Source organism: Neolamprologus brichardi, chromosome 1, assembly GCF_056152115.1.
Source record: "Neolamprologus brichardi isolate AB-2024 chromosome 1, ASM5615211v1, whole genome shotgun sequence".
NCBI lineage: Eukaryota > Metazoa > Chordata > Actinopteri > Cichliformes > Cichlidae > Neolamprologus > Neolamprologus brichardi.
This window is the reverse complement of record NC_142104.1, coordinates 18,471,152-18,498,857: the sequence shown is the minus strand read 5'-3', so window position 1 is coordinate 18,498,857 and position 27,706 is coordinate 18,471,152. Positions and strand designations below refer to the sequence as shown.

Sequence of the window (27,706 nt, the reverse complement as noted above, 5' to 3'; positions counted from 1 at the left end):
AACCAAAATATCTGCACATTTGTGACCTGGAAAAATGTGTTTGTTCGTAGAGGGATACGAATGGACCTTTGTGCATGTGTAGAAAAATAAACCCACCTAATGATATGATAGAAAAGAACAGAGTATATTTATTCAGCACGTCTTTCCAGCAATTATGGTTTTGAGTTACTCCCTGAATGTACACAACTTCACTTCAAGGAGGGAAAATTTTTATCGCATTCGTTGTTGTTTTCAAGGGACATTCATCTGATATCTTCAGTTAGATCTTCAGAGAGTGACCCACACAAGTCTATAAGTTGTCCTTTCTTCTGGGCCTTTTTGGTCTCTCTTCCTTACAGCGTACAAACACCATGTCTTCTGACGCTTCCATTTGTCCCTCGTTTGTCATGGAACAGAAAGATGTCCTGGAAAACAGAGACGGTGTCGTTAACACGGTGCGATTGAACAGAAAGAGTGAGTGCAGGAGTAAAGATTAACCAGTCTGTGTATGGGAAACAACCCACTAGATGGCATCAGCAGTCTGTAATGGTCTCAAGTGTGTTCTTTTTATGATTGTAGCATCTTTACCTTACAATATGAAGCACCTTGAGCCAACTGTTGTGTTGATTTGGTGCTATTTCATTAAAACTAAACTGAATTAATATAATTCAGTATCAGTAATATTACTCGTCTTAGCACTATTGTACAATTTGAGACAACTATACTTGACTTTCTTTCCTGTTTATCCCATTTTCAGCTCTATTATATATCACAGTGTGATTTTTATTTTATATTTGGAAATATCATATATGCTCATATATATGTGCTTTGAATGTGATACGAAAAACTGCAGGGTCAACAGAGGTCATCTGTGATGCCACCAATGCAAGTTAAAACTTTACAATGCAACGAGAAAAAACCCCAAACACCATTCAAAACACGGCAGCTTTCTCTGGGTCAAAGCTCATTTGAATGTGTACAGAGTGGGAATGTGAACATATTTTGGAAATCATGGACACTGTGTCCTCTGATAGCTGCAACAGTAAAAGGACTGGTACTTACATTGCACTCTCTTTACTCTATTTGAGCACTCAAAGTACTTTCTAGCTACAAGCCTTAATCACTATTTTCTATGCCTAATTGCTTTTAAAGTGATTTAACCTAACACATAGATGCAGCAGGGGCAGCTCAGGGCTCAGCATCTTGCCCAGGAAAACACTGACACGCAGACTAAAACCACTGACCTTCCAATTAGTAGACAACCTGCTCTACCTCCTGAGCCACAGCTGTAACGTGCTAATCCGTGAAGGCCCCATTAATGCTGAATGACACATATATTCAGATAGAGCCATTCAGACGTCTCTTTCAGAGAAGGGCTTTTTGCATGCAGCAAAGATAATGCTGAACCACTTTTTGACACATATTGTTGGCTGCTGTAGACTAAACTAGCCTGTCATGTCTGTCTGCAGTTAGACCTGCAACCTACAGGAATGTGATCTATGTGATCTATGTGATCTATAATGAAACAAAAAATAATACAAAGAAAACAAACAAGCTGAAAAGTATCAATCACTAAAAAACATTTCACCTTTAAAAGTTCAGTTAATGTTCTTATGTCACGGCTTTTGTTGAAATGGATTTGGACTGGATCACTGAAGCATTTGTATATATATATATATATATATATATAAATAAAATCAATTTAAAAATATGTAGTTTAAAAAACTAGAAAAGGCTTCAGCAGTGTTGGAATCATGTGTGGAATAAAGTCCGGTATGATGATGAAAAGCTGTATAATTATTTGTGCTCTCCATCATTTAAGCCCTTAATGTAGCGGTGTCAAACATGAGGCTGGGGGGCAGAACTGGCACAGCTAAGACTCCAATCCGGCCTGCTGGATTTCTTTAGAAAATATGGAGGGCATAAAGGTTTTGATTTAATTATATATTTATACGTTTTACAGTTTGTTGATAATAACCTCCCCCATTCATTCTACGCCAAAGTAATAGATAAACAATTAAAGACAGAACAATTCCTGTTTTTTTTGCTGTCTGCTAAAGAAACTTTGGTTAAAACAAGAAAATTTACAGCAATCAAGAAAAACTTTTGGTTTTATAAATGTGGGACAGTAGAAAAACTGACAAGTGCTGTTGAAACTGCACTTTATCTTTGCGTCCACCACTGCTAGCTCGTAAGAAACACATGTACCTCTTCTGTGTTTCGCCCACTTTGACGCTGACTTTGCCCACATTCAGGAGTCTTTTTCTTTCCAAAGTTCTCCAAGGAATGATGGTCTGCACCTTGTCCCACACATTTTCCCACAGAGGAGATGCTTCCCAGTGCATATTGAGCAACATCAGTTCCCCCAAGTCTCTGTCCAGGGTGATCAGGAAGGTGAAGGTTTTGTTACCTGAAATCTTTTCATTGCTGGTGGAGATTTGTAAAACAGAAATCGAGAGAGACAAAGTTAGACGAGACTTATTCACCCTGCAAAAGGCTGTTGTGGCGGCTCAGACTAGAGCGGGACAGCAGATGAGATTTCCTCTGCTAGCACCGTTTAGCCTGAGACGCTTTGATACACAGAATATGAAGGATAACACAGTTGTCAGGGAATATTGTCTTGTTTAAATTATTCATCCCATCATTGCCATTTATAGTTCTCTTTCATGCAAAGGCTTCAGTTGTTTCCATGTGTGTCAGCTGCTCTCCTTAACTTGCTTTGTAGAGCTGAGAGCCCAGCTGCATATTGCATGTGTCAAAGAGTGCTCATGTGTTCTGATTTAAGCCCGATGGGGGGTGGGTGTTGGTACAGTACTCACAAGGTGATGTCCACAGCTCCACTCTCTTCTTTGGTTCCTGTGAGGGAGATCGTAAGAGAGGGCTCAACCTTCTCCGTCTGATTGATGAACTGGACCCTGAACTGGTAATGATAGACTGAAGGGTGGAAACCAGAAACAGAAGAAGAAGAGGACACGGTTACGGAGAAACCCCCGACACAGTTTTCAGTTTTTCTTGTTAGCTTTATATTTTATCAGTCTAACATATAGGATAATAAAACATTGAAACAGGTTTCAGAACAGATTTTGTGCAGATAATGGCTAATTTTGTATTCCTACCAGTCAAACAGAGGACTGGATTCATTTACTGGTGGATGTGGACTGTCTAAACACATTTAGATGTAAGTTTTTATTCTATAGTGTGAAAAATTGGAAAAACTGCTCTGTAATTTCTTGATTTAGACAAAGAAAAAATGTTTTATGAGGCCAAAATGGCCCTGATCTTTCACTTTTAACTACTAAAATATAATTTGTTTATCCTAGGTTTATGGAGCTAATGGAGTTCAATCAAGGCAGAAAACCGGGAAAATGAGGTCATCAAAGTGCAAAGTTTCAAAATCCTACACATAGCTACAATAAAGCATAACACCATCTCTGATATTTATGTTTTCATGTCTGCCAGTTCGACTAAAACACCAAAACTTTGTGGTTTCCAGCCCAGTTGATGGCACCAATCTAAAAGCCACCCTTTCCAACTAAAGATCTAAATTACAAATGAAATTAGTGGTTTGTAATTTCTCATTTTTTCATTCTCAAAAAAAAATGAAGCTGTAAAAAGTCTAGGTCTTGTCGTAGGTTTATTTGAATAACAAATAACGACTAGAAATCTTCTTGGGATGAGATTTTATGCCATGATGACAGATGCACCGAATCCTTTCAAATCTACTGCCACTCTGCTTTAACTTAAATAAAATTTGGCCTCCTTATTTTTGTGTAATCTTGCCATCAAACAGATTTATTTTGCCTTAATAACACACGCAAAAGCTATTTATATATATTAAGTCTTTAATGGGAGATATAAGTGTTGGTCAGTTATGACTTTTACAGGGCTGTTAGGTCAAAATGACAAACCATACGTTTGTAAGGCATCCGAGACCGTGTTTTCAGGTAGAGCCTCTTGCTGGTGCCCGTGCGGACTTTCTTGATATCATAGCCGAGTGTGTTGCAGCGATTCTTCCGGCAGTCCAGACAAACGCCCTTGTCAAAGGCGCTGTTGTCGCTGCACCTGTAGGCCATGCTCTGCTTGTCTTTATTGAGCAGAGAGTCGATGAAGAGATGGACAGAGCGCTCATGGGCACATTTCACTGTTTGCTCAAAGCCTAAGAGAAGAAATAAAAATGTGGTGAAAATTTTAAACCTGCTTCTTCAAAACAACTTTCATCTGACTTTCAACGGATTGTGGAAGAGCTAAATCACGAAGCCTGACCATTATCTTTGGATCGAGTTCATTATCACCAAATGGTGGCATCTATCAGCTCTTGCTTCTGTCACATCTCCTATAAGTGACTCATTATGTCTGACACGGCTCTGCTCTGAAGGCCGTTTCTCTGAGCAGCAGCTTGTAGCCTGAAGGCAGCTCAGCTCACACGGATGGACAGAGAAAAAGCACGGCACATGTTGCTAATTAACTCCTGAGGATGACAGATGCTTTAATGTGGTTCTCGCTGTCATATTGTGAGGATGTGTTTAGGATTGAGAGGCAGCATAAATCCCACAGCCACTTCTGTTAGACTGCATGAAATTAAATACATCTGCCTAAACACAGAAGAAGAAACTGTCAACAAGCAGAAGAGGAATCGGCATCGTAGACGTGGCTTCTAAACCAGTGTTCTGAGGTGGCAAGGCCAATTAAGAAGAAAAAATGTTATGATAGAGCGTGCAAAGAAGGAAACCAGAAAGCCTTTAAGCAGAAGAACATACTGCTCTGATTGGAGCTTGGATTTAAACCAGAGGAACCAGAAACTTGAATGCCTTTTCAAACAGGGAATGAATGCCTACTTTATGTGGACTCATCAATGCAGACATTAAATAAATAAACAAATATAATTGCTTTGGTATTCCTGATAAATATGCATAAATATGGTCTGGATTTGTAAAAGACTGTTTGTTCAGAAAAATGTTTATAATATTTAAGTTTCATTACAATGTTTAAAGTGGCCACTTCATTAGATACATCTGGCTAGGGTTGGATGCTGGATTCAACAAGGTGCTGGAAACATCCGGTTCATGCTGACATGATATCATCGCACAGTTGCTGGGTGCACTGTGATCATAAAGGGATGGACAATACTCAGGTAGGCTGACCCTTAGTTGGTACTAAGAGAAGCAAGAAAATATCCCCCACATGATTACATCACTAAAAACAGCAGTTTGAACCGTGAATTCAAGGCAGGATTGATCCATGCTGTTTATCATCTGAATGTCACAGCAGATATTGAGACTCATCAGACCAGCTTGTTGCCAGTCTTCAGTGGCAAACAGACAGCAGGATGTTCTGTTGTTCTATCCCACACTTACAGACCATGTAAAACACTGCAGCCTCTAAGAGGCATCACAGAGCTGTTTATTTCATGCTGCCCAGAAATACTATACTATAAAAAAATCATGGTTATTTCTGGTGGTCACAATGTTTAATGTGCTGTTACAGATTTATCTTACCGAGGATCCCGTACTGGGATATGTGCTCGTAAATGTTTTGCAGGTCACACCCTGGTTGGAAATCTCCTCCATTCGGGTAAAAGTCATAATGGGCCACAGCTTGCTTAATTCCCACACTGAGGCCCATACGCTCGTGGGTGAAAGTGTGGATGGCATCCACAAATTCAGCATCATCAGGAGACAGTCTGTCCGTGGGAGACATGCCTTCAAACAGTGGACCAGCTGGATCGAGCCCTGAACAGACATGATATACATAAGCATTGGGTGGTTTTAGAATATTAAATGAATAAATTGCTATTTATTAAATTTAGCTATGAAAGGACTAAAAACCTCACCAGTAATTCTTCCAATCTTCTCCGGACCTGTCAGAAAGCTCCCAGCAAATCCAGAGATGTGAGCGCCGAGGCTGTAGCCAATCAAATGAGCATTTCTAAGTGGGTACTTGTAGTGCTCCTGTAGGTGATTAAAGACATGCATGATTGCTGAAACATATAGATTTGACTATAGAATGAAAATGTATCACCTTTCAGTCCACTGACATCACAAAGATCAGTGGAGGAGTTTATTCCCACCTGAAGTGTCTGCAGTAGGTGAGCTATGTCTTTTCCAACAGTGCGGGTTTTCTGTACTGCGATTGGATAGTGCTGCTGAGCCAGCGACAGCCAGTCTGTAAGCACCACATTTGCATCTATCAGGTTTGTCCTCACAGCCGTGGCTAACCTCATCACCCAGCTCTCCATTATGCCATCCACCTTCACAACAGCAAAACTAAGCATTAAAAAAACAACTTCTTACTTTTAAAGTGTTAATATGTGCTGTGCACAGTACAGTCCTGTGCATAGTTCAGTTCGGCAAAAATGAGAGAAACTGCAGTGACTCTGTTACTTAACTAAAGGATTTTTCCTCATAAACCGTTACAAACTGTTGGTTTTTCACTTTTCCCCACCCATCATATATTGGCATGGTCTTTGTGTTTATGGAGGGTTTTTTCTTTCTTATTTTTCTTTTTGAATTCTTAGTATATGGGATTGGGGGTTTTGTTTGGTTCTCATTTGCTGAGCTAGTGTTTGTTGGCTTTTATGGAGACTTAATTCTCATGGTATTTTTGAATTCTGGTTCTTATTTTTGAGCACTTGTCACAAGTTTCTTTTTTAGTGATTTGTAGTTCTTGTGAAATTAGTGAGTTCAGTTTTGTGTTTTGCTTCTGTTTGTTATTCTTCACCAGTATTCCCCAGTCTGTGTCCCCTCTGTCTCGTTCATGTCCTCATGTCTTCACATGTGTCATCCTTCACTGTCTCTTATGCTTCTCCAGTTCCAGCTGCCTTTAGTCTGAAGCTTGATTTTTCTTTGTTTTTCCTGTGTCTTCAAAATGTTGTCCCATTGAATGAGTTCATTCATGTTCTGTATTTATCTTTCATGTTTCACTGTCTCCTTGTTTCAGTAAAGGTGATTGTTGTTCCTTTTCTGTTTTCATTTCTATATCACTTATGATTCAGTGTTTTATTCTCATCACCTGTGTTGATTACGCTCACCGGTGTCTTGTTCCCCATGCGTCTCTAATCTCCAGCTAATCCTCAGTGTCTATACTCTCCTGTCCTCCCTTTGTCAAACTGATTGTCTGACATCTGGGACCCTATTCTCAGACTATGGAAGTTTGTTTCTGCGACAGAAAAAACATTTTTTGTCATCCATAAGTCAGAATTTTAGGTTATTTTCTAAAAAAAAAATCTTTAAATTGAAAATCAAACTTGAAATTTTGCTTTTATACCATGACTGTGAAACATATACTATATGGTTTCACTCCAAATAAAATCAGGCTACCTCATACGGGGAGGCATAACAAACTACAGGGCGACTAAGAGGGTGCAACCTCAGCCAAGGCCTGCTTCCTGTTTTGCAGTTTAGGAATAGGTGACCTAGATGTGCACCCAAATGTAACAGCTTCCTTTTATCTGCCCATCCTCCACCTCTCCTGCAGCATTCATGAACTTCAGCTTGGTGTTGAAATCTCGCTGACAGATAAATATGATACAGATTGTTTTTACCTTGTGAATGGGAATTACAGCAAGGAGGTTTTATGTGTGTTCTTAAGTCTGTTTGTGGACAAATATTTTCACTGTTATAGAGACAGCTTTATAGTTGTGTAACTGAGATCAAAATGTTCCATACTCCAAAGAGAAAAGGGCACTCAAAGTTCAGTGGGGTCAAGAGAGTCATGGCACTAGCACCCCACCCCTTTTTAATGTACGTTTCTCTGTGTTAGCCCTACAAGAGTCTTGGCGACCTATTCAAGATGTGCCCCTCCTCTCGCCTTTTGACCACTGGGATAGCCCCCCCCCCCCCCCCCCCCCCCCCCCCCCGCCCCCCAACAACCCTGAACTGGATAAGCAAAAAAAAGGTTGAATGATGGATAATGTACGTATAAATCTCTACCAAAGCTTTAGTAATCTTGAGTTGTGACGGGTGTGGTCTGGGAACTAACTGCTATCGTGGCTGACATGATCCGATCCAAAATTTAATTACATTTCAGTGCAGATCCACGTGTCTACCTCATGGTGTGTTTTTTCAACATGTTTCAGCCTTTTGAAGATGTTTCCCTCCCTGTAGTCAAGTTCCATGTTTAGTATCCAGTGGCTTAAGTCAGCGAAGCGTAAAGAGAGAAAAGGGAGTTGACCTTACCGACCACCCATGAGTGATGATGATGAGGGGATTACTGCTGTTGAAGCCACAGGAGGTGAGAGTGTGCAGCTGCAGAGGGTCCAGCGTGCAGGTGTCCTCACCTCCTAAAAACAGCCTAAAGACTGAACTGCTGACATATGGCTCTTTCTCCCTCAGGACATCCCTCTCCTCTGTCTCTACTGCACCTCAGAAATCAAATAATGGATTGTCTGTTAGAAACAAGTACTTTACAGAACATGATGGTTATGCTTACAGAATAATTACAAATGATGAATGGAAATTTGTCAATTTGAGAACACAGAGTGTGTTTTGATGCATTAATGCAAGTATTTGAGTAAGTAAACGTGGAGAAATCAGGACAGTCAGTTCCTGCTGAGGCTCCATTGGACTGTAGACTAACTAACGCCCAATCAGAAGCCCTTTGCTGTGAGTCCAGGTCATACAGACCTCGCTGGCATCTGCTCACAGACATCACTTCACAACAAGTCTCATCGGATGAATCTCTGCCAGACTCTTCTATCATTTGTTACGTAAACTCCTCCTCCCTCAACATGTTTAAAACCACAGCCAATAATGCCAAAAACCAAGGCGCCTGTAAACACCCAGCAATGCAGCTGCCTTCATACAAGTTCTGGTTCCTGATGTGAAGCCCAAATCGTCTTAGCAAGAAAAGTAAAAGAACATCATTTATCATCATTTGCTTTGGTGTGTCTCTTCAGTGACTGTTTATCGACACGATCAGTGAAAACAGTCTGACTCATTAGTAACAGAACACAAACAAACCCTAACCCAGAAATTTGTACAAGAACTGTGTTTACTTTGCAAATCAGTCATGGTATCTATCACAGCGCATAATTAAAAAAAACATATTTCTAAATGGGGCATGAAGTCTGTCATAAGCCCACATTTAAAGACCCAGTAAAAACACCGGCACTAAAGACTGAGATGGAGAAAATAATGGCAAACCTAAAGGAATATGATTTATTCCTTTTTATTTATGTAGCGCCAAATCACAACAACAGTTACCTCAAGTAGCTTTGTATTGTGAGGTAAACACCCTACAATAATACAAGGAAATCTGATCCGAGTTAAAATCTCCAGTAACTTTTCCTTTTTGCGCACGCTTTAATGATTTCGTTGTAGGACTTTTAAAAAATACAAACAAACAAACATCAATAAGGTGTGAACGCATCCTTTACGAGCTTTTAAATAGTTGAGATTTTGTAGAAAAAACTCTGGGTTTTAAGATGCTAAATATTTTATTTTATTTAAAAAAGTATTTAAAAGTTCAAAACAACAAGTTCAACTTAACAAGATCTGACAGCTGTTTCAGTTTTTAAGTCTCTCTCTGGATGAACGCCATTCACCCAGATATCCACGTGGTGGAGAAAAGGCTAACAGCTTTGTCCAAAATCTCCCATAGATGTTAAAAAAAAAAAAAACGTGATTCATATTTTTATATTCATCAAATCATTTGGTGACCTGTTTTTCCCCAGACACTGGCAATCTTGAAAGGACCGATTACATGAAAAATGTTTTATCACAGGATAAACGTGAAAGCTCAGAACAGCTTTATACCGATTTGAAGTGACTCTTCACTGTAAGGGAACAAGGGAAACGCACACACATGCACACACACACACGCACACACACACACACACTGTTTGTGTTTCTCTGCTTATTTGTTGCTCATCTGTGGAATCTTAATGTAACTTTTAAATGTAATTGCTCATATGAATTAGTCAAAATAAACATACAGCCTGAAGCAACTGGACTGAAACTTGGTTAAAATTTCACTTTACAAGACATGAATTTACTTTCAGCTGCTTCCTGATGTACACGGGGTAGCCATGACAAGTAGCTCCACATGTCTAATTTATCTGTGTTTCTATGTCGGCCTCCTCTGTGATCCATTTGTGTCTCCTCCTGGGACCAAATCGGGGAGCTTTTGCTTTTTAGGCAAATACTACTCTGTGGAACCACATCTTTATAACGATCTACTGTGAGGCTAAATAAACCGTAAAGATTGTTTTAAAGATTGTCTTTAGAAAGAGATACTTTGGGAAATTATGTGTATACTTCTGCGGAGTACAGATTGGCTAATTTCGGTGTGAGTCTCATTGCAAACACTTTCCTCAGCATGAATTCACAGCATGAACTATAGTTAAATTTAGTGTTTGTTAAAGATTTTGATAGCATCAATCAATCTGTGCACAAATCACAGAAGTGAAGGCAAAGCATGATATTTCACTTACCTGCTCTGATTCCTTTGATTTTCTTTCCCTCACTGAGGTGATAGATTAAAAGCAAACACCACAAGACTTTGACCACAAACATGCCGTCAGCTTGGTAGGTCCTTTTGGCCACGCTTAGAAAATCTTCAGTGCGTGCTGTGGATTTTAAAGGTGAGAGCCTTTTGTCTGCAGATGTAGGAGCTGTTTTTAAGGAAGCCTCATTTCTGTCCTGAGGATTGAAATCAGATCATTTTACCGTACTCTAAAGAGAAAGAGAGGGGACACCAGGAGCAATGGTTCGTGGATAAGGGGGATTTATTCTTATCCTGATTGGCTGGGGGCTGGATCGTGTACATTGAGCACATTGTGAAAGAGCAGAGGCATGATAGGCAGGGGATGTGGTACGATGTGCTGGAAGTGACCTTGGATCCTCCATTGAGACCCTTTCCAGGTACCAGGGTAGAGGTACAGAATATGTACTTTTTATGTAGCTTTTATAGAACTATGTGTTATTGGCTAAAGACATGACATGGATTAGATGTGGACTATTACCGCACTGCTTAAACCTATGTTTAAACAGTTGACGAAGAGCACTCTGTGTACCCAGGGCACACAGTGGATCAATACTGCACACTACATTTTCTTAACGTCCCACAGAGTGGGTAAAAAATAAAACCCCAGGCACTTGTTTTCATTTAGTAATATTGGGTATTAACAAAATACTGTGTCTAAATCATATTTTCTTTAGTTTTAATCTACTGTTTTTGTTTTCTTCCTTTTAATGCGTACACAGTCTTCACTTCTGATTTCTGTTTATAATCTCTGCGTTATAAAGAAGTGTATTTGTATTTTGTTTGTCTTTTGTATTAAAAACTCTACATAATATGTCTTTCAAAATAAATTTTAACATTTGCTTGATTCAGTACTTTTATATTAACAATGAATCATATTATTGTGTGTGCAGTCGTAGAGGTATCAAGCTTATATTTTGGTGTCTTTGTATCTGTTGTCTTTCTGTCTGATATTAGTAAAAAAAATTAGTTTGGGGTTTGCTCATTGCTTTGAGGAAAAATAAGCAAATAAATAAATAAATGTAGTTGTATTTATATGGCACAAATCAGAACAACAGCAGCCTCAATGCATATTATATTGTAAGGTAAGGTGTTTGGTATATTAACCTTACTATTAAACACTCTCTATACCTGTTCTGAACAGCAGCTATATTTAAAGCTGAGGTTTGTTTAATACATGATGTCGCCTGACACACTTTCAGACAGCACTCTTGATGACCCTGCTCTTTGCCAAGAATTGTGTACATCCATGCCTTCTTCGTGTGTGTGTGCACAGTTTTAGCAGGCAAGGACTGCCTTTGTGATGGTACTACACATATTTACATCCAGATGAGGGAAACATGGTGACAGCATAAAGACTGATGTGGAATCAAAGCTGCCATAAACACTTAATCTAGATCACAGCATGCAGCAGGCTCGGGTAGTGAGAGGCTGCTTTCTGAGGAAAAACCACTGATAAGGAAAACACTTTGCATCCATTCTTCATGAAGCTGTTTAAGCTTCACAACCTGTCTTCACTGATTCGTTTTAAATGCTGCTTATCAGTTTACTACATTGATACAGTGACATGTGTTAAAGAAGAAAATGTGTCACACATTACAAGTACGTGTGATTTCAAACAGCTCTAACATAGAAGTACAAAGTATTAGAAAAATAAACAATGAAATATAATTTCACTAATGAACAGTTGAATACATACAGTTAACAGTGCAGCGTTTAATGGATCAGTTCATGCACGGTGCACAGACAAACATCAGAGATTATGTCATCATTATTTCCTGTTTCACAAAACAAACAACTTTTAAGTGCTTTGAGTGCTTTTATATCGCTAAACCACCACCACACATTAGCAGAGATTATATGCTTCCTGTTTTCTGACAGCAGTGCCTACTCTGAGTGATCCAATCTTCAAGGCTGTGTTTAACGTCATGTTATGCTGAAAAACAGCCTTATGAAGACCAAACAGGTGATGTGATTGATTTAATTCATTTGTTTGTTTTTCTGGCTTTTTTCTTTCTGCACATATGGCTCAGCCCATCTAAGCTGTGATTCACATATAGATGAGGCATGTCAAACTCATTATACATGGTGGCCACATGCACCCCTCGTTGATCTTATGTAGTGAAAATGAAACCTGTCTCCTTTCTTTGCTTGCTGGGCTGATTCTGGCCCCCGCGCCTTATGTTTGACACCCCTGTTTTAGAGTATATGAAGATGTAAATTCGATTCTTCAAGGCTGCAAGATCGGGCAAAATTGGACATTTCAAATCATGTCTTAAACAAATACATATCAAGAGTAAATAGTGCAGATAAGATAATCTCAAAATATCACAAACTAATCTGAATCAAGAGGCTCAATGATTGTGTGCTTTGGAGGGAATTTTCAGCCTTTATTACACATTTCCCACATTGCTGCGAGAAGGTTTTAATGTAAACAGTTACAGTCAGTGTTTGCATACTGCCTGTGATACAGTGACACTACCGCTACAAAGAACATGAAGGAATTCAGTGACATGTGCTACATTCTTTGCAGAGAAGAAAAGTTTATGCGAGCATACATAAATGAAAATATAAACTTATACCAGTATCGTCATTTTAAGGCTCGACTTTCTACATATACACGTTAAAAAAACAAAACGACAACAGCAAGATGCAGCAATCGTACATTTTTACATGCGCGCAAAAGATGGTGTGACACAGAGAGAAGACACTCCACGATACCAATTAATGCCACTACCTAAACATATCATAAATTGCTACCTTTCAACAGTTTTCAAATACATGCTGTATATTTAATGCCCACTTGTTTGACAGAAACACATAAAAAAACAATATTGTTCAGAAACTTGGCAAATATTTCTGACAGGAGAAGATGGTCCCAGTTAGGAAATAGGAGATTAAAAATACTGCATAGCTACTGATTAATGCAGAAAAAACACTTTATATAAGGTTATATTATTATGATACTAAAGAGAATATATTTTTTGTATAGTTGATATATTATTTTAGTCAAATTTGATATATAAAAGAGCCCCTGGAAGATAAACCCTGATACCTGAAGTTGTATAGACTTTTAAAAAAAAGAGACTTTAAAGGCTTAATAAAATATTCATGTGTATATAAATAAATGACTATAAAATTTTCCATTCATGTACATGCTTCATGCAACTATTCACTGTAAATATACTCAGATATTTTTATAGTAGAAATAGATTTCAGTTTTCATGCTAACACCTGTTTTTTTTTAGTATTAAGTCATAGTTACGATCTCATATTTGTCCTGGACATTGTTCTCCTCTTGTTTTTCAGGTTCAGGGTGGTGCAGCTCAATGAAGATAAGGTAAACACCTGCTCCAACTGCGCCACCCACCATGGGCCCTACCACAGGAATCCACCACCAGCAGCCTCCAGCTCTGCAGACAGGAGACATACGCAGAGATTATAATGTCACAAAAACGCAGCCCCAAACAAGTATCTGGTCTTATTAAGGATTTAAAAATAATTCATCTTTGTGTCAATTTAACCATGGAAAGTGTTTCTCAGTGGCTCTGAAGGTGCTTTGACAAGTAAACAAAAACTAGTGACTTGTTTGCTTATTGCACAGTCCTAAAAAACAAACAAACTAGGATCATGAAGTAAAAAGTTTACCATGCAGAGAGAGGCTGATGTTAGATTCATGCCGAGGAATCACTAACAAGAGTGAAATTCTAATATTTTTATTTATACTCTAATAAATGGGATAATCATTAAGACAGACAGCTGATGGAAATGTCTTGTTGGGATTTTAAAAAACACTACAAACAATATGAAAATATTACCTTTATGTTTTGGTTTCAAAGAGTTTTATGTTGATTTGCTAGAACTGAGCAGGAACCTCCAGTGCTGAAAAATGTAACAAAAACTGCAGTTCTTCCAGTGGCCACTTGAGGCCAGCTCCAAAAGTGAGTTAAAATCATTCTTCTAATGTCGACATAGCCATCCTCACATCAGGAATAAACACAGTTATGACCTGATACAAAAAATTGTGTTTTTTACAACTCCTTCACTTTGAGTTTGAAAGGTTGATGCCAGTAGTGTATGAGTTACTTCATGGCTTGTTTGTAGAGTGTGTTGGACAAACAATATGTACAACATTATTGTTAATTATACCTGTAGACTGCCCAAGAAACCTGAGTGTCAGTTTTGAGTTAAATTCTAGTGGTTTTTGTTTTTCAAATTAATGTTACTTAGCACTAACTAGCAGATATCTCATTCTGTGAAATGCAACTAGCTAGCATTATCTAATAACTTAGATGTAGCTTCTGGGTCCGAAAACAGGAGCCAGTACCTTAAACTTGCATTCCTTTTAACCCTTTAAGACCTACCATAGAACCAAGTCCGCCAGAGCTTATATTATATTTTTACATGTTGTAGAGCCATTTTTGGGAGCATTTCAAGTTGCTATACATCAATACAACCATTAAAGCCTAAATTTTAATAATATGCATGCATTAAGTGCATAGTAATTACATAAATCGCAAAAAAGTGCAATAAACTACAAAAAAATTGAAAATCGTTTTTGTTTTTTTAACATATATTTCTAGTTAGAGAAATTTAAGAGGCTTATCCCTCAAAACTGTAAATACAAAAAAGTTGCACAAAATAGTTTCCCACCACAGGAAATTTATTTTGAGTGTCTTCATAGTTTTATTTTTGAAATACACTAATTTCTATACACTGCAGGAAAAACGAAAATAAATATTATAGTGCAAATTTGCAAAAAAGCAGCATATGCATCAAAATAAACTATTTCCAGCAGTGCAATATGAGTCCTAAGCATCCCAGAAACGACACAGAAAGTCATAAAGTCAAACATAACTTTTAAAAACACCAGTATAAGCTCATGAGGCCTTGATGGTAAAAAACTACATTTCCGCAAAATGACATCACTTCCGGTTTTGGGCAGGTCATGGCGGACATGCGATAGTTCGTGCTGATGGACGTAGGAAGTGTTATGAACAGCTGATCGGATCGGCAAAGCGTGTTTCTGGAATATTATGTTTTTGTTGCTGCAAGTGCTTTTTATGCAGTTTTTGCAAAGCTATATGTGGAAGGAAACTGTGACCTAGGACAAGCTGATGGCATAAGATGTAAGTACAACTCCTCCGGTTTCATATGCAAAAAAAATTATCGCACTAGCTCAGGTGGTTGCAGAGCTACCGGGATTTAAAGATAGTTACGCAAAACGGAGCATGCCCGCTCTGACCGGTTTTAAAGGGTTAATGGCCATCAGGGGGCAAAAGCTATGTTTGCAGAATGACTCACAGTCCAATAGATGTCTCTCTACTGGGACCACAGTAAATACTTTACTGTTGAGTTTATGGTCTTTGGAAGTATTTTCTGGTTATACTGTATAAAGCATTGAGTCCATTTTGTAATGTTTTATAACTTTAAGTTTCAGAAAGGAGGATTATCCAGGAAATATTCATTAGCTGGCAACTTAACAACTTATGAGCCAAAAACAAGTTGGCAGCTAATAAGCGTATGGCTTCAAAGTCAGACACACCCCTCATTGTCTCATCTCAAAATGGCTCAAAATGGGACTTCACAAAATCATAAGTTATGTTGTGGAAGCTCTGTCCATCTTTTATATACAGTCTGTGGCTAAAACCTCCGTCCTAAGATAATTAAACCTACCTACCACCACCTTCAATGCTCAGTAGGTAACATGTTTTATCCCATTTTATTGATCTAAGGATTTGCAGGTTTATTGGTGATATTGTGGCCGATTAATCTGTCCACATCACAGGTTCATGGATGATACTGCTCTGCTAATATAAGCAATTATGGTGTAACTAGCTGCTAGGATTGTCTTTATTTCAGACATAGATGGTGTTTATTACTTGCCTTTGGCTGATGAGTCTCTTGTGTTTGTCCATCTCACACTGACACATGCTGACACATGTGAGATGTTTTTTTTGTTGTTGTTGTTGTTTTAACATTTTGAGTTAAAAACAAACAAACAGATGGATCAGATGGGAATGAAGGTTCAGAAAGGCAGATATGCTAGCTATATTTTCAAATCAAAATTGCAACTTGGATGTTGTTTTAAATGCTATTAAAAATAAAAGACTGCAAACATGGCACAAATGCAGCACAATTAATGTTGTATTATTATTTTTTCTTTTGTATGATCTCTAATTGTATTAATAATTATAGTAGGGTTAAAAGACATATTGTGAACTGCTTCACTAGTCTCTTTGTTTATGTTAGTATCCTCCTACCGGAGACAAGTTATCCCAGATTACAATAAAGACTAAGAAGCTCTGTTTGCTGGACCAGCTGCTTGTGTCCTCATTTTCACTCTGGCCCCCCCTCGCAAAGACTCTTTTACTTAGAAGAGGGAGTTAGAGTCTTGTGGGTTAATGTAGCAATAGGTGAAAGGGCTTCAATTAAAAGAGCAGGCCTGAAAGTAAACAAGGTCCAACAGACATTCAGGAAGTAGACTTGAGGAGAGAGGCATCCGGATTATAGACTTTAATCTATGGCCACGGCTAAGATGATCAGGCTGGGAGGCAGACACTCAGTGGGTCACATTGACACCATCAAATGCAAATAGTGAGCGAGAAAAGAAGCGGAATGTCAGGAAATCTTCAGCCCGACTTCCATTTTTTCTTTTGTTTTACTACATGTTGTCTTTTGTTGCATTTTTAATCAGATTTACCACAGTGATACGAACCTCTTAAGTGCATTTCTACCCAGCGAGAAAAGAAACGGAATGTCAGGAAATCCTCAGCCCGACTTCCATTTTTTTCTTTTGTTTTGTTGCATTTTTAATCAGATTTACCACAGTGATACAAACCTCTTAAGTGCATTTCTACCCATTAGTATAGAAACATTGCTACACATGAGATGTTTACGGCTGTTGTGCAGTAACAGATAACACCAGAACATTTATATTTCTTAGGCTTGTTGGAAAAAAAAATCCAAGTCTGCATTTATATGCCCTATATTATTCAGAGAGCACCTGGGTCTTAGTTTGTGCTCAGACACTTTCAGGTCCAGGGGTTAAGGAGATTGGATCAGGGCAGATCCAATGATGATCAGACACTGAGGGCAAAGCCACAAACAAACAGCACAAACGCTTTGTCTTCAGGCAAACTGTACTATTAAACTGTGTTATGTTGCCAACCCAAAATGAACATTTTGAGTTAAAACCCAGCTGGATCAGATGGGAATGAAGATTATAGGCCTAATGCCTCAGAAAACTGCCATCAGTTCTGAGGGGTACTTTTACGAAAGCTTTAGTTTTGATTTGGTACAAAGAATTTGCTTTGGGCAGAGAAACCCAGAGGATACTGTCTTGATAAAAGGGAAACCTGAGGGAGAATTAAGCAACAACTGGAAAAACTAAACATGACCTGGAATATCTGGAAGCTTGAATCCTACAGGAGTTAGTTAAAAAGCCCAACACTGTATATTTGCCAGCAATTGTTGAGATCAGCTCCTGAAAAATCTAATACTTCAGCGTTCAACAGCTGATGTGGTTTTCTAATATCACAAAGATTCTGGGGAGAGATCTTCTAAATTAAGAATAAGAATCTGATTCAACACTCGGAGACTGAGCTTAGCCGTCAGAGGAGTGTTTTCTAACTCCGTAAGGACCAGAAGTCTAAGTGAAGACGGTGTAAATGATAGTCTGTTCAGTGATACTGCTTCTTGGGGTCTCTGTCCAATATTTTCACTACAGACATTACAGACTTATGAATAGTTGGTCAGACAGCTGACACAAAGTTCACTGTTATAAAGCATTCAGGTAATTTACATGTAGCCAGACAGTTCTGTTTGCACTCCAGTCAAAGTCCAAAGTGAAAGTGAGACATGGAGACACACTGAACCCTCGTATGTTTGCAACATATTGGAAAAATATAAAAGGTACACTTTGATAACACAGCATCATTTTGATGGTGGTTATAGTGGTCAGTACTTCTTGATCTTTCTAAGATTAGTAAGTGGTTAATTTAGGAATCCACATACATATTTATGTGGTCTGAAGGGTGCTAAATACAAGAAGCAAAACATTTCACAGAAATGTCGCAACACCTGGATTCTGCAGGTTTCTCTAAACTGTTAGGGTTTCTGTCAACTCTAAATTGCCTGTTGTTTTTCTGTGTCTCTATGTCACGAGTGTGTACCCTGTCAAATGCGGGGAGCTCTGTGTGCAACCTTCATGACCCTTTAAATCACTTCTTAGAGGGAGGAGAGAAATTTTACAGAACATTGCACTGTTGTTAAAAAATCTTTGTTCAAACATTTACATATAAAAAGTATTACAGCACAACTTTTTTCTTTTTTTCTAATCGCACTGATAACACCCCACCTGAAACCAGTGGGATGCACCTGACAGTTACAGCTGTGTTTAATATCATCTTCCACATAGAAACGTGTCCTGAGCTCCTGACTGAGTCTTCATTGAGTCAGGACTGACTCACATGGGTAAGAGGGAGTGGGAGCAAAGTTGTCATGGTCTGAGAGTTCAGGATACTTAACGGGTTGGCCTAAATACTGCGTGAGACACCTGCTGGTATTTCAGGATAAATCCACCAGTTTGTTGCGACTCGGGCACAAACAGTCCTAAACTTTAGTTTTAAAATCAGGGAAGTATGAAGTGAAATGTTGTCTGTGCTAAGCACAGAGATCGCTGATGTGTGATTACTTAGAGAATGGATGTGTAACCTCCTTACATTTGCAACGTTTTGCTCTTTGATTATTTTTCTTTATTCTTTATTTTATATACAGATCTTTTAGGTTTACTGAAGGATTTGCTTGGGTTATTAGGGTGTTGGACTGTTAGACGGTGCTTTAGCTTGGCTTGCTTAAAACAGAAGAGAGATCTGTCAATAAAGCCAAAATCAACATATAAATCAACATAATCGTGTCACAGCTTCAAAAATGTTTCCATCCTGCCAATGACGCTATCTTCCCAGAGCATAGCCAACAGTTTGACGATTAGCCGCTTTCGTGGCGATGATTAATTGAACGCTTTTGTAGCAACTTTGAAATAATATTTCACAACTTGTCAGAATTTCCTTTGGCTCACAGATATCATAAGGGAATCGAGGTCAAAATGATGTATTTGTTTTTTATAAGGGGTGTTAAATATATTTTTAAGTTAGTGGAGATTAATCAAAGAACCCCACTTTAACTACTGTATATACCGATGGACAGATGGACTTACATGAATGCATATGTGACAGTTAGTTTTCATCTTTTATAGCAGCTGCTACTAGTGATTTAAAATACCCCAAAAAGTGCCATTAATGTAGTAAGATAAGATAAGATAAGATAAGATAAGATAAGATAAGATAAGATAAGATAAGATAAGATAAGATAAGATAAATAGATGCAGCATACCCTAACACTAATAATACTATGCAAAAAAAAGTGTATATTATAATATACATAGTGCAGTGGTTGAGTGTTAATAACAGCAGGTATTGAGTACTGCACACTGAGATACGTACACACCCTAGTGTGTACATGTCTAGACAAAATAACCCTTTTTGTGATCTTCCAAATCTGATTAAAACCTTTTTGTGGAAAAACACAAAACAGGACCAGCTGAAGGTAAAAAGGAATAAAAACTGAGGAACATCCAGTTGTTTCATTTCAGTAACAAAGTGCTGAATATTTTATATCTGTCTGCATGGGATTGCCCTCTGCTCCTCGCTCTCATTGAAATATTAATTCAGTTGTCAGAGGAGTGAAGATGGTGCAAACGCTGCTCATCATGTGCAATAAGACCAGAAACTCAATAAATGAAATTCTTCCCAAAGTCTCAATAAAATGCACTTAGCAGTCGATAACAACCACCTTTTGTTTAAATATCAGACAGCTAAGTTACCTGAAAACTTCCATGCCCCATCCAGCCAAAGCTGTGAAGAAACGGGGGCCAAGGTCTCGAGCCGGGTTGATTGGATAGCCACAGTTCAGACTCATGGACACTCCAATGCCTGCGATGATCAGGCCAATGCTCAGAGGCTCCATGCCCTTTGGAGCGCCAATATTCTTCCTATCAGTGATAGCCAGGATGCATATGACCAGTGTGGCGGTTGCAATTACCTTAAACAATAAAAAATAAGGCAGTTAGCACAACTCTGAACATATTTGCTATAGTTGCTGCTGCAGCTGCTGCTGTGTTTGATTTAAAAGACTTCACTGTACATTAAACTTATTCCATAATGAGATAATAACAGGAATATTATTTGATGATTATTTGATGTTAGTTTATTAAATATCATGGTTATCAACAATATAAGCATATTATGACACACTTATTGTTAAAGCATCTCTAAAACAGTGAACATGTCAGTTAATTTGGAAATGTTATTATACTTTTGCATACCCATGTTACAGTAGTGTTTGTGTTGTTGGCAAACTGACATACTGTATCTCATTTAGAAAATAATAAGTAGGGTTGGTGGGTCTTGTTTTTTACTCCAGATTATCTTTAACCATGTCATGTCTTTTTTGGGCGCACTGCAATGATGAGGTTCTCCTCTACTACATAAATGCCATTGTTAGGTGGTTGCCAGGCAACATGATGGCATCATGATATATGATAGTATTCAAACTTTAAACTAATTGAACATAACTGCTGTGCGGAACATAACTTTTTTATACAATGTTACAGGCCTGGATAATTTGCTTGGAGTTGCTTGGCAACATGATGGTGATGATGATGTCATGTCTGATACAGATAAGAACCTTCAGAGGCCTGAAATGTACCTTTGTATCCCTGATCATGCAGGAGGAGTTTGCGGACAAAAAGGTTTGGTGTATTATAGTAAAATGTCTTATATATAATTTTTTCTTTTTTGGATTATTAATTTTATATAAAAGAAATTAATATTTTGTAAGGTTATAATTCACATTGATTCAATAACATGTTTTGTTTTGTCTTTTTAGGCTTATCAGGCGGTTTATATAGCTTGTAAAGGTCTATCAAATGTTGTGCTTTTACTAAAAGGGTAAGTCTGGCAAAGCTCTTTTACCTCAACTATATATCTGAAGCTCAATGTATTATGGTAGGTTTCATAAACACACATGATTTGAAAATATATTTGCTTTCTGCTCTTACTTGTGTATGCAAGTAGTCCCAAACTCAGGGCACTTCTACATCTATATATCCACAATATACTGTGATCAACTGAAAAAAATATGTAAAGGAGTGTAAAAGTCATTAAGATCTAAATTACAAAATATAAGTGACAGGTCTAAAGGCCTACCTGATCACCAAGCCCGTTTAGGACAGACAGATGTTTTGCAGGATAGCTTGCAAATATGGTGGCTGTGGCATTTTCACCTGTAACAATAAATTCTCCTTTGGTAAAGTCCATCAAAGCATCTGCAAAAGAAATGTTTATAAAATTACTGCCATGAAGCTCATCTAATATTTAAAAAAGAATTCAGGCATTAAAACAGTATCAACTATAATACTGAGAAGCATCATTGTTTTGGCTCTTTAACATGTACATCTGGTTTGTGATTATTATTATTATTGGATGGATTCCGGGTTTCCTCAGAAAAAATCCTGCTTTTTGGTACTGGCGAAATTTACACCCACCGTAATACAATCCATAGACGGCACATGATCCAACAAAAGCCCCCAGGAATTGTGCTGCCACGTATATGGGGAACTTCTTTAGAGGCAGCTTCCCCAGGATCAGCATGGCCAGAGAGACTGCCGGGTTCACATGGGCTCCTGGAGCAATGCAACAATGCATTAGGAACATAGCATTGCAGCATGTACAAGTCAAAGATGAGAAACAATAGTAATCAACAATGATTTTATGACACAAAAAAAGCTTTGGCAAAAATTAAGACCTGTTTTTTTTGATGAATGATGGCCACACAGTTCTCAAAGCCCTATAACCTCAAACACTCAGTTTATCACTCTGAATACTTTGCATTGAGCATGTGAGACTCTTATATTACACCTAGGCTCACCGTAAGGCTGGTTTTTAAAAACATAATCAAAGAAGATCCAGCATGGCTACAGACGTCATTAACGTCTTTATTCCATAGTCTTCTTCCTTGTTAAGCTACATCAGGCCTTTCCCCCTCCCCCACATCATGAAATATTCCCTTAGACCTGCAAACAAACTTAGATGTGTGATATTGACGTTACCCTTCAAACGATAATTATCAAATGTTGATTGACAAATTAATTGACTAACCATTTAAGCTCTAAATCATATGTCAAACATCTGAGACCAAAGAGGAGGACTTGGCCAGGCATTTAAAAGTCTCTTATGTCTTACCAGATGAGGTGAAACCAGTGTGCAGTAGATTAAAACACTTAGTGACGTCCTGTCTGATCATTTCATGCTTGTGATCAAACCCTCTGCTAACAATCTTCAGGATACTTTCAAACAAAGGGCACCGGGTTTGTGTGCCTTCAGAGTCAATACTTTTTCTTCTGCATTGTCCTGAAGAGGCGTGTTTGAACACATTCCAGCCAATTGTTATTGGGCTGTGATGGCAGTGTGGGGTCATTTATTTAACACTCTGGGTTCTTGGCTTTGACCTAGATGTGGTAACACCACTGGGGGTATCGGCCATGCGCCCATTGTTAATCTCCCCATCCTGTTCACAAACACAGACCACGACAACCAGCCAGACCTGCCTGTCTGAATTGCATCTGACATAATCTGCCTGAATCTGCTTAAGGCACACGTAGGCTGCGGGTCATTAGAGTGACCATGATGTGTCACACTTACCGTACACTGTCATCTAAAATCTCAGACTACAAAGTGAAAACAATTGTGTTTTCTTCTCCTATGGAGCCTCCCTGCCAGGGGAGCCTAGAAAGCCAGGCTTGCCACACCTGACTCCCCTCCTCTCCAGAGACCCATGCCCCAGTAAAGCTCATTAGTCCAATACCTATGATCATCTTCACAGATGTCGTTGGACAGAAGATTCCCACTGAGCCGTGGACCCCAGGGCTGAATGGCTCAGTCATGCAGCAAAAGCTCTTCATATATTAACCTTGCTGTCCTCAAGTTTTTCAGCGACTCTTCTGAAGCTTTAAACTATTCTTATTAATCATGTCGCGCAAGTAAAACTGAACCATGAGTCTCAGTGCTCACAGCAATCATCCCTAACAGCAAAAAAACCCCCAAAAAGTAATTATCTGTCGCACTGACATTTTGCACTCAGTAATGTTAAATGTTGATATTTAGGGGAAAAGTAACTCTAAATTATTTTTAAAACCTGAATTTGGAGCAAAGTCAGCAAATTTAAAAAAAATAAATAAATAAATAAAATTTGATTACATGTAGTTTTTGTTCCCGTGTGACCGCTGAAATTAATTTTAATGAGATCTCAACAAAATAAGTGCCCAAAAAAGTGTCTGGAGGTGTTTAAAGATAGCTGCTGAGTCGTGAGACTCGCAAGAAAACATTGCACCTGGAAAATTATCAGCCCCCGCTACATCTTTCCATGTCCTCTTGTGATCTTAAAAAGGATTTTTTAAAGGAGTTTTAGCCTTTCATATATATATATATATATATATATATATATATATCGAGAGATCGAGAGAGAGAGAGAGAGAGAGGGAAATATGAAATAATCTGAATTCTGATTTTAATTTTAAGAATTCTGGAAGGCGAAAAAAAAGGACGCCCTCACTTTTTTTTCCCCAGTGGCCCTAATCCTCTTCCGTAGAAAGCAGGTAAATGGAAATGGGGAAAAATAAGTAAAGAAAAAGCAGGAAAAAGACCATTCAACCACATTATGCGTGCTGAGCTTGCATAGTTAACCAAGTACTAAGACCTTTAACAAAGTACAGCCTACATGACATTAATATTTAGAGCAGGGATGTCAAATTCTTTTAATGTCGCAGGCCACATACAACATACATGGGATCTTAAGTGGGCCAGATCGGACCAGTAAAACTATGTGATAAGTGTGTGAAATTACAGACAAACTTATGGTTGTTCATTACTCAGACTGTCCTGTAATTATGAAATATAAAGTATAAAATTCACTGAAAATTTCAATGTTTTGTTTGCTTTTATAACTGTGAAGTCACTGTAAAGTAAAACCAAGCAAACAATTTTTTTTTTAATAATTTGATTGTTTAACCATAAATTGCTTTGGTTCGGGCCAGATTGGAGTCTTTGCTGGGCCGATTCTGGCCCCAAGGCCGTATGTTTGGCATCCTTGATTTAGCGTAAATGGGATATTTCAGTCTTTGATTCTTAAAAAATAATAATAATTTAAAAAAAACTTTTTTGGGGGTGGGCCATTTTGGGTTCGAGTGTGTGCATTAATGAGAGAGAAGAAAGGCACTGATATGTTGGAAAAATTTTCCACTCCATTGTGCTTCTTTAAATTATACAGACAACAGAATTATTAAAAACACCTACCAGGACTATGCCTAAAAATGAATTCACTTATTATACTATGTTTGTTTGTTTTTTGTTTTTAAAAACCCAAATTTTATTTATGAAACTCTGTGTTCTCCAAAGCCAAAAACAAACTCTGAAGCCTGCAAAGAATTGCACGCGTAACCCTGATGAAACAGCAAATATTCACTTTTAAACAAAGGTGCTGGTAAGCTCATGTTACCACTGAACTTGCCGCTTCCCCTTACTTCAGATACATTAAACTTTTCTTTTCAGCGGTGACTAAGCCTTCAGATGCCACAGCATTTATATAATCTCTTATTTCAGCCTTGAAGCTTTTTCCCCTTCAAATACTGATGAAATGTCCATACATCTCATGGAGTCTGCACAATGCAACCCTTGACACACTGGATACTGTAATCACTGATTAATGGACGCTCACTTTGGCTCAGACAGCCTATGAGAAGCACCGTGACATTTAACAACTATCCCCTTCTATCCCTGTCATTGCTGGCAAAGCCGAGCAGGTTCTGCTTAATCCTCAAGGAATGCACCCGATAAAGTCCCATTGGTGCAAAATTTCCAGACTTAGACCATTCAGACTACTATTAAACAGAAATGTAGCCCATTAGAGAGGATAATTAAATAATGGCAGTAATTTAGTGTCACAAGGATCATAAAAATATAAACTTTACATTAAGACCTGTGTGTTATTATTTAAACACAGAGAAAAGTCATCTGGAGCAGAGTGACCTTCATTACCAGCCTAGTTTTGTTTTCCAGGGTGAATTATTAAGTAACTATAAGTATTTTATATAAGAAAACAACTGAATTATTGAGGGAAAACAATGTGACAACAAATTGTAACTAGCATTTTTATCATGTGCCTGCAGGTAGACCCTAAACACATAGTTATTACACAATTATGTGTCTGTATTGTGGGAATGTGTCCTTTCCTTTGTTACTTTTGTTACTTTTAAACTCAGTATTTTGGCTGTTTTTAACATTTGAGCGACCAAAACAATCGATTCATCTGCTAACAATCTGATATTCAAATTGTTAGTTGTTTAAAAAAATGGGGGGACATAATTAACACGAGGGGAACTTTTACCTGACACTCCCCCTGCAATATAGACGGCCATCATGACTCCAAGAGTGAAACCAATGTGGACGCTCAGTATGTCACCGAGACGTGCTCTGCTCAGGACCATCTGGGCCACCGAACCGCATCCAAAGAGCTGGAACACAAACAAGAACAGAAACGTAAACAGCAGAGGCAGAGAGGCTCACTGTGTTTAATTTAATTGGTCCAATTATACCCACCATTAACACTAGCCCTCTTGTCCACCATCTGCAGCAATTTGTACAATTTGTAGCTGGAAACAATAATGAGTCCCCCACTTAATTAGGTAAAGGGTGTGGGTGATTTAAAGGCAAATAAAAAAGGAAGCTGTTGACGGTGTGTCACAGGCTTTGGAGGTCGGGGTGGACAGGTGGATAGAGGAACATAACTGTAAGGCAGGCCACTGCTTGAATGAAAACACCAGGGTGGGAAATAAACACACTTCCTATTCTTGCTATCATTTAAGTCCATGTTCACCCCCCCCCCCCCCCCCCCCCACATAAGAATTATGATGAAATAACATATTTGCAAATTTTCAAAATTTGTAAAGAGGGTTGCCTTTGCTTGCCTGAAGATAAACATTGCCTAAATCAGAAACATTTTGTTGTGATTTTTACAGTCTGTCAGCAGCAAATCAAAGCTGAGCACATGAAAGACAAAGATATTTTCAAGATATATAGTCTGTTAATAGACTCATGACAGACAGCAGTTACAGTCCTTGGAGACCCAGTTTGACACCTTATTAGCATAGGCTGCTGGCTCGCAGCTTTAAAGCGTGTATTTAAGCTGGATGACAGGTGCAGAGGGAGGTACTCACTATCAGGAAAAATATCCCCAGAAACTCCGCCAGGAACTCCTTAAAGATGTCTCGCCTCAGGCCAAGTTTCGCCTTCATCTTCCTCCTGTATTCGTTTTCCATTTTCCCCTGCGGCTTCCTTCTTGATGTCTTCCTTGTGACACAACAAACAGCTAACAGCTCTGATGGAGTCTCCGTGAAACACTGGCGGTGTAGGTTGTCGCCTCCCACTCGGTGCGCTCGGACCGCGCAGGCTGACAGCGATGTTAAGCTTTCTCAATCCGTTTCCCTTGGTGACCACAAGAGGTCTACTTCTACTTCAACAGGGTTTTTTTCAGCTGCTTTCACTGAATTTTCAAATCTCACTTGAAGTTGTAAAAACAAAAAATGAAATGCTTCCTGTGCACAACACCAAGAGCACCAGCGCACTTTTTTTTTTAACACAGCTAAGCCAATGTGACATCACCTGCCCACCACCTGAACGGTTACTAAATTGTAATGGGCTAGTTTTACAGCACAAAATATGCTGGGGTTATTTTATTGTGCAAGTCACCACGGAGGCCGAAATCTGTCGATCCTGCAGGTGTAAGTCACACGAGAATGTGGATTGTAAAACAAATTTAGCCACGGCGAGAGGAGGTCAGCACAACGATGCACGGGCGTGCAGACGATGGTTGCAACATGCAAGCCAGTTATTCCCAAGTTACGCTGCAAAGGGATGCATTAAGTGTAAGAATTTCTGGAAAAAGGAGTGACATGATGAGATTCCCAGCAACGTTTTGTTGCTATATGCACACACAGACCAATGCTTTGTTTCTATACCACACGTTTTTGGGGTACTGATGGTCTGCGTGTTTTGCTCAGTGCTGGGTACAAATGTATTTTTTCTTTATATTTTCCCCTTGTTTTTGCTAAATATTGTATGTGTTACGTGATCAT

General features: G+C 38.6%; 2 protein-coding genes and 1 long non-coding RNA gene across 4 annotated transcripts; 1 reads left to right on the top strand and 2 right to left on the bottom strand.

Annotated features, from left to right (window-relative positions):
* Nucleotides 1–103: 103 nt before the first annotated feature.
* Nucleotides 104–10,698, bottom strand: lipca (lipase, hepatic a). Of its 2 annotated transcripts, none has more exons than XM_006780091.3 (9): nt 10,409–10,698; nt 8,154–8,338; nt 6,047–6,226; nt 5,810–5,927; nt 5,475–5,708; nt 3,893–4,135; nt 2,799–2,913; nt 2,188–2,406; nt 104–404 (listed from the first exon to the last, which is right to left on the bottom strand). In XM_006780091.3, exons 1-9 carry the CDS (start codon nt 10,488–10,490, stop codon nt 290–292), a joined length of 1,491 nt encoding a protein of 496 aa, XP_006780154.2. In that variant the 5' UTR covers nt 10,491–10,698; the 3' UTR covers nt 104–289. The 2 variants fall into 2 exon arrangements, with proteins under 2 accessions (XP_006780154.2, XP_006780155.2); XM_006780092.3 differs by having other exon boundaries at nt 8,154–8,332; nt 10,409–10,696.
* Nucleotides 10,496–14,980, top strand: LOC118453645 (uncharacterized). Its single transcript, XR_004843388.2, has 3 exons — nt 10,496–10,852; nt 12,343–12,424; nt 13,768–14,980. It is a non-coding gene; the product is annotated as an uncharacterized LOC118453645 (long non-coding RNA).
* On the bottom strand, nt 12,697–26,981 carry aqp9b (aquaporin 9b). The gene is made up of 6 exons (XM_006780090.3): nt 26,789–26,981; nt 25,960–26,086; nt 22,064–22,201; nt 21,726–21,844; nt 20,342–20,559; nt 12,697–13,871 (listed from the first exon to the last, which is right to left on the bottom strand). The coding sequence occupies exons 1-6, from the start codon at nt 26,888–26,890 to the stop codon at nt 13,709–13,711; spliced, it is 867 nt and encodes a 288-aa protein (XP_006780153.1). The 5' UTR covers nt 26,891–26,981; the 3' UTR covers nt 12,697–13,708.
* Nucleotides 26,982–27,706: the final 725 nt, after the last annotated feature.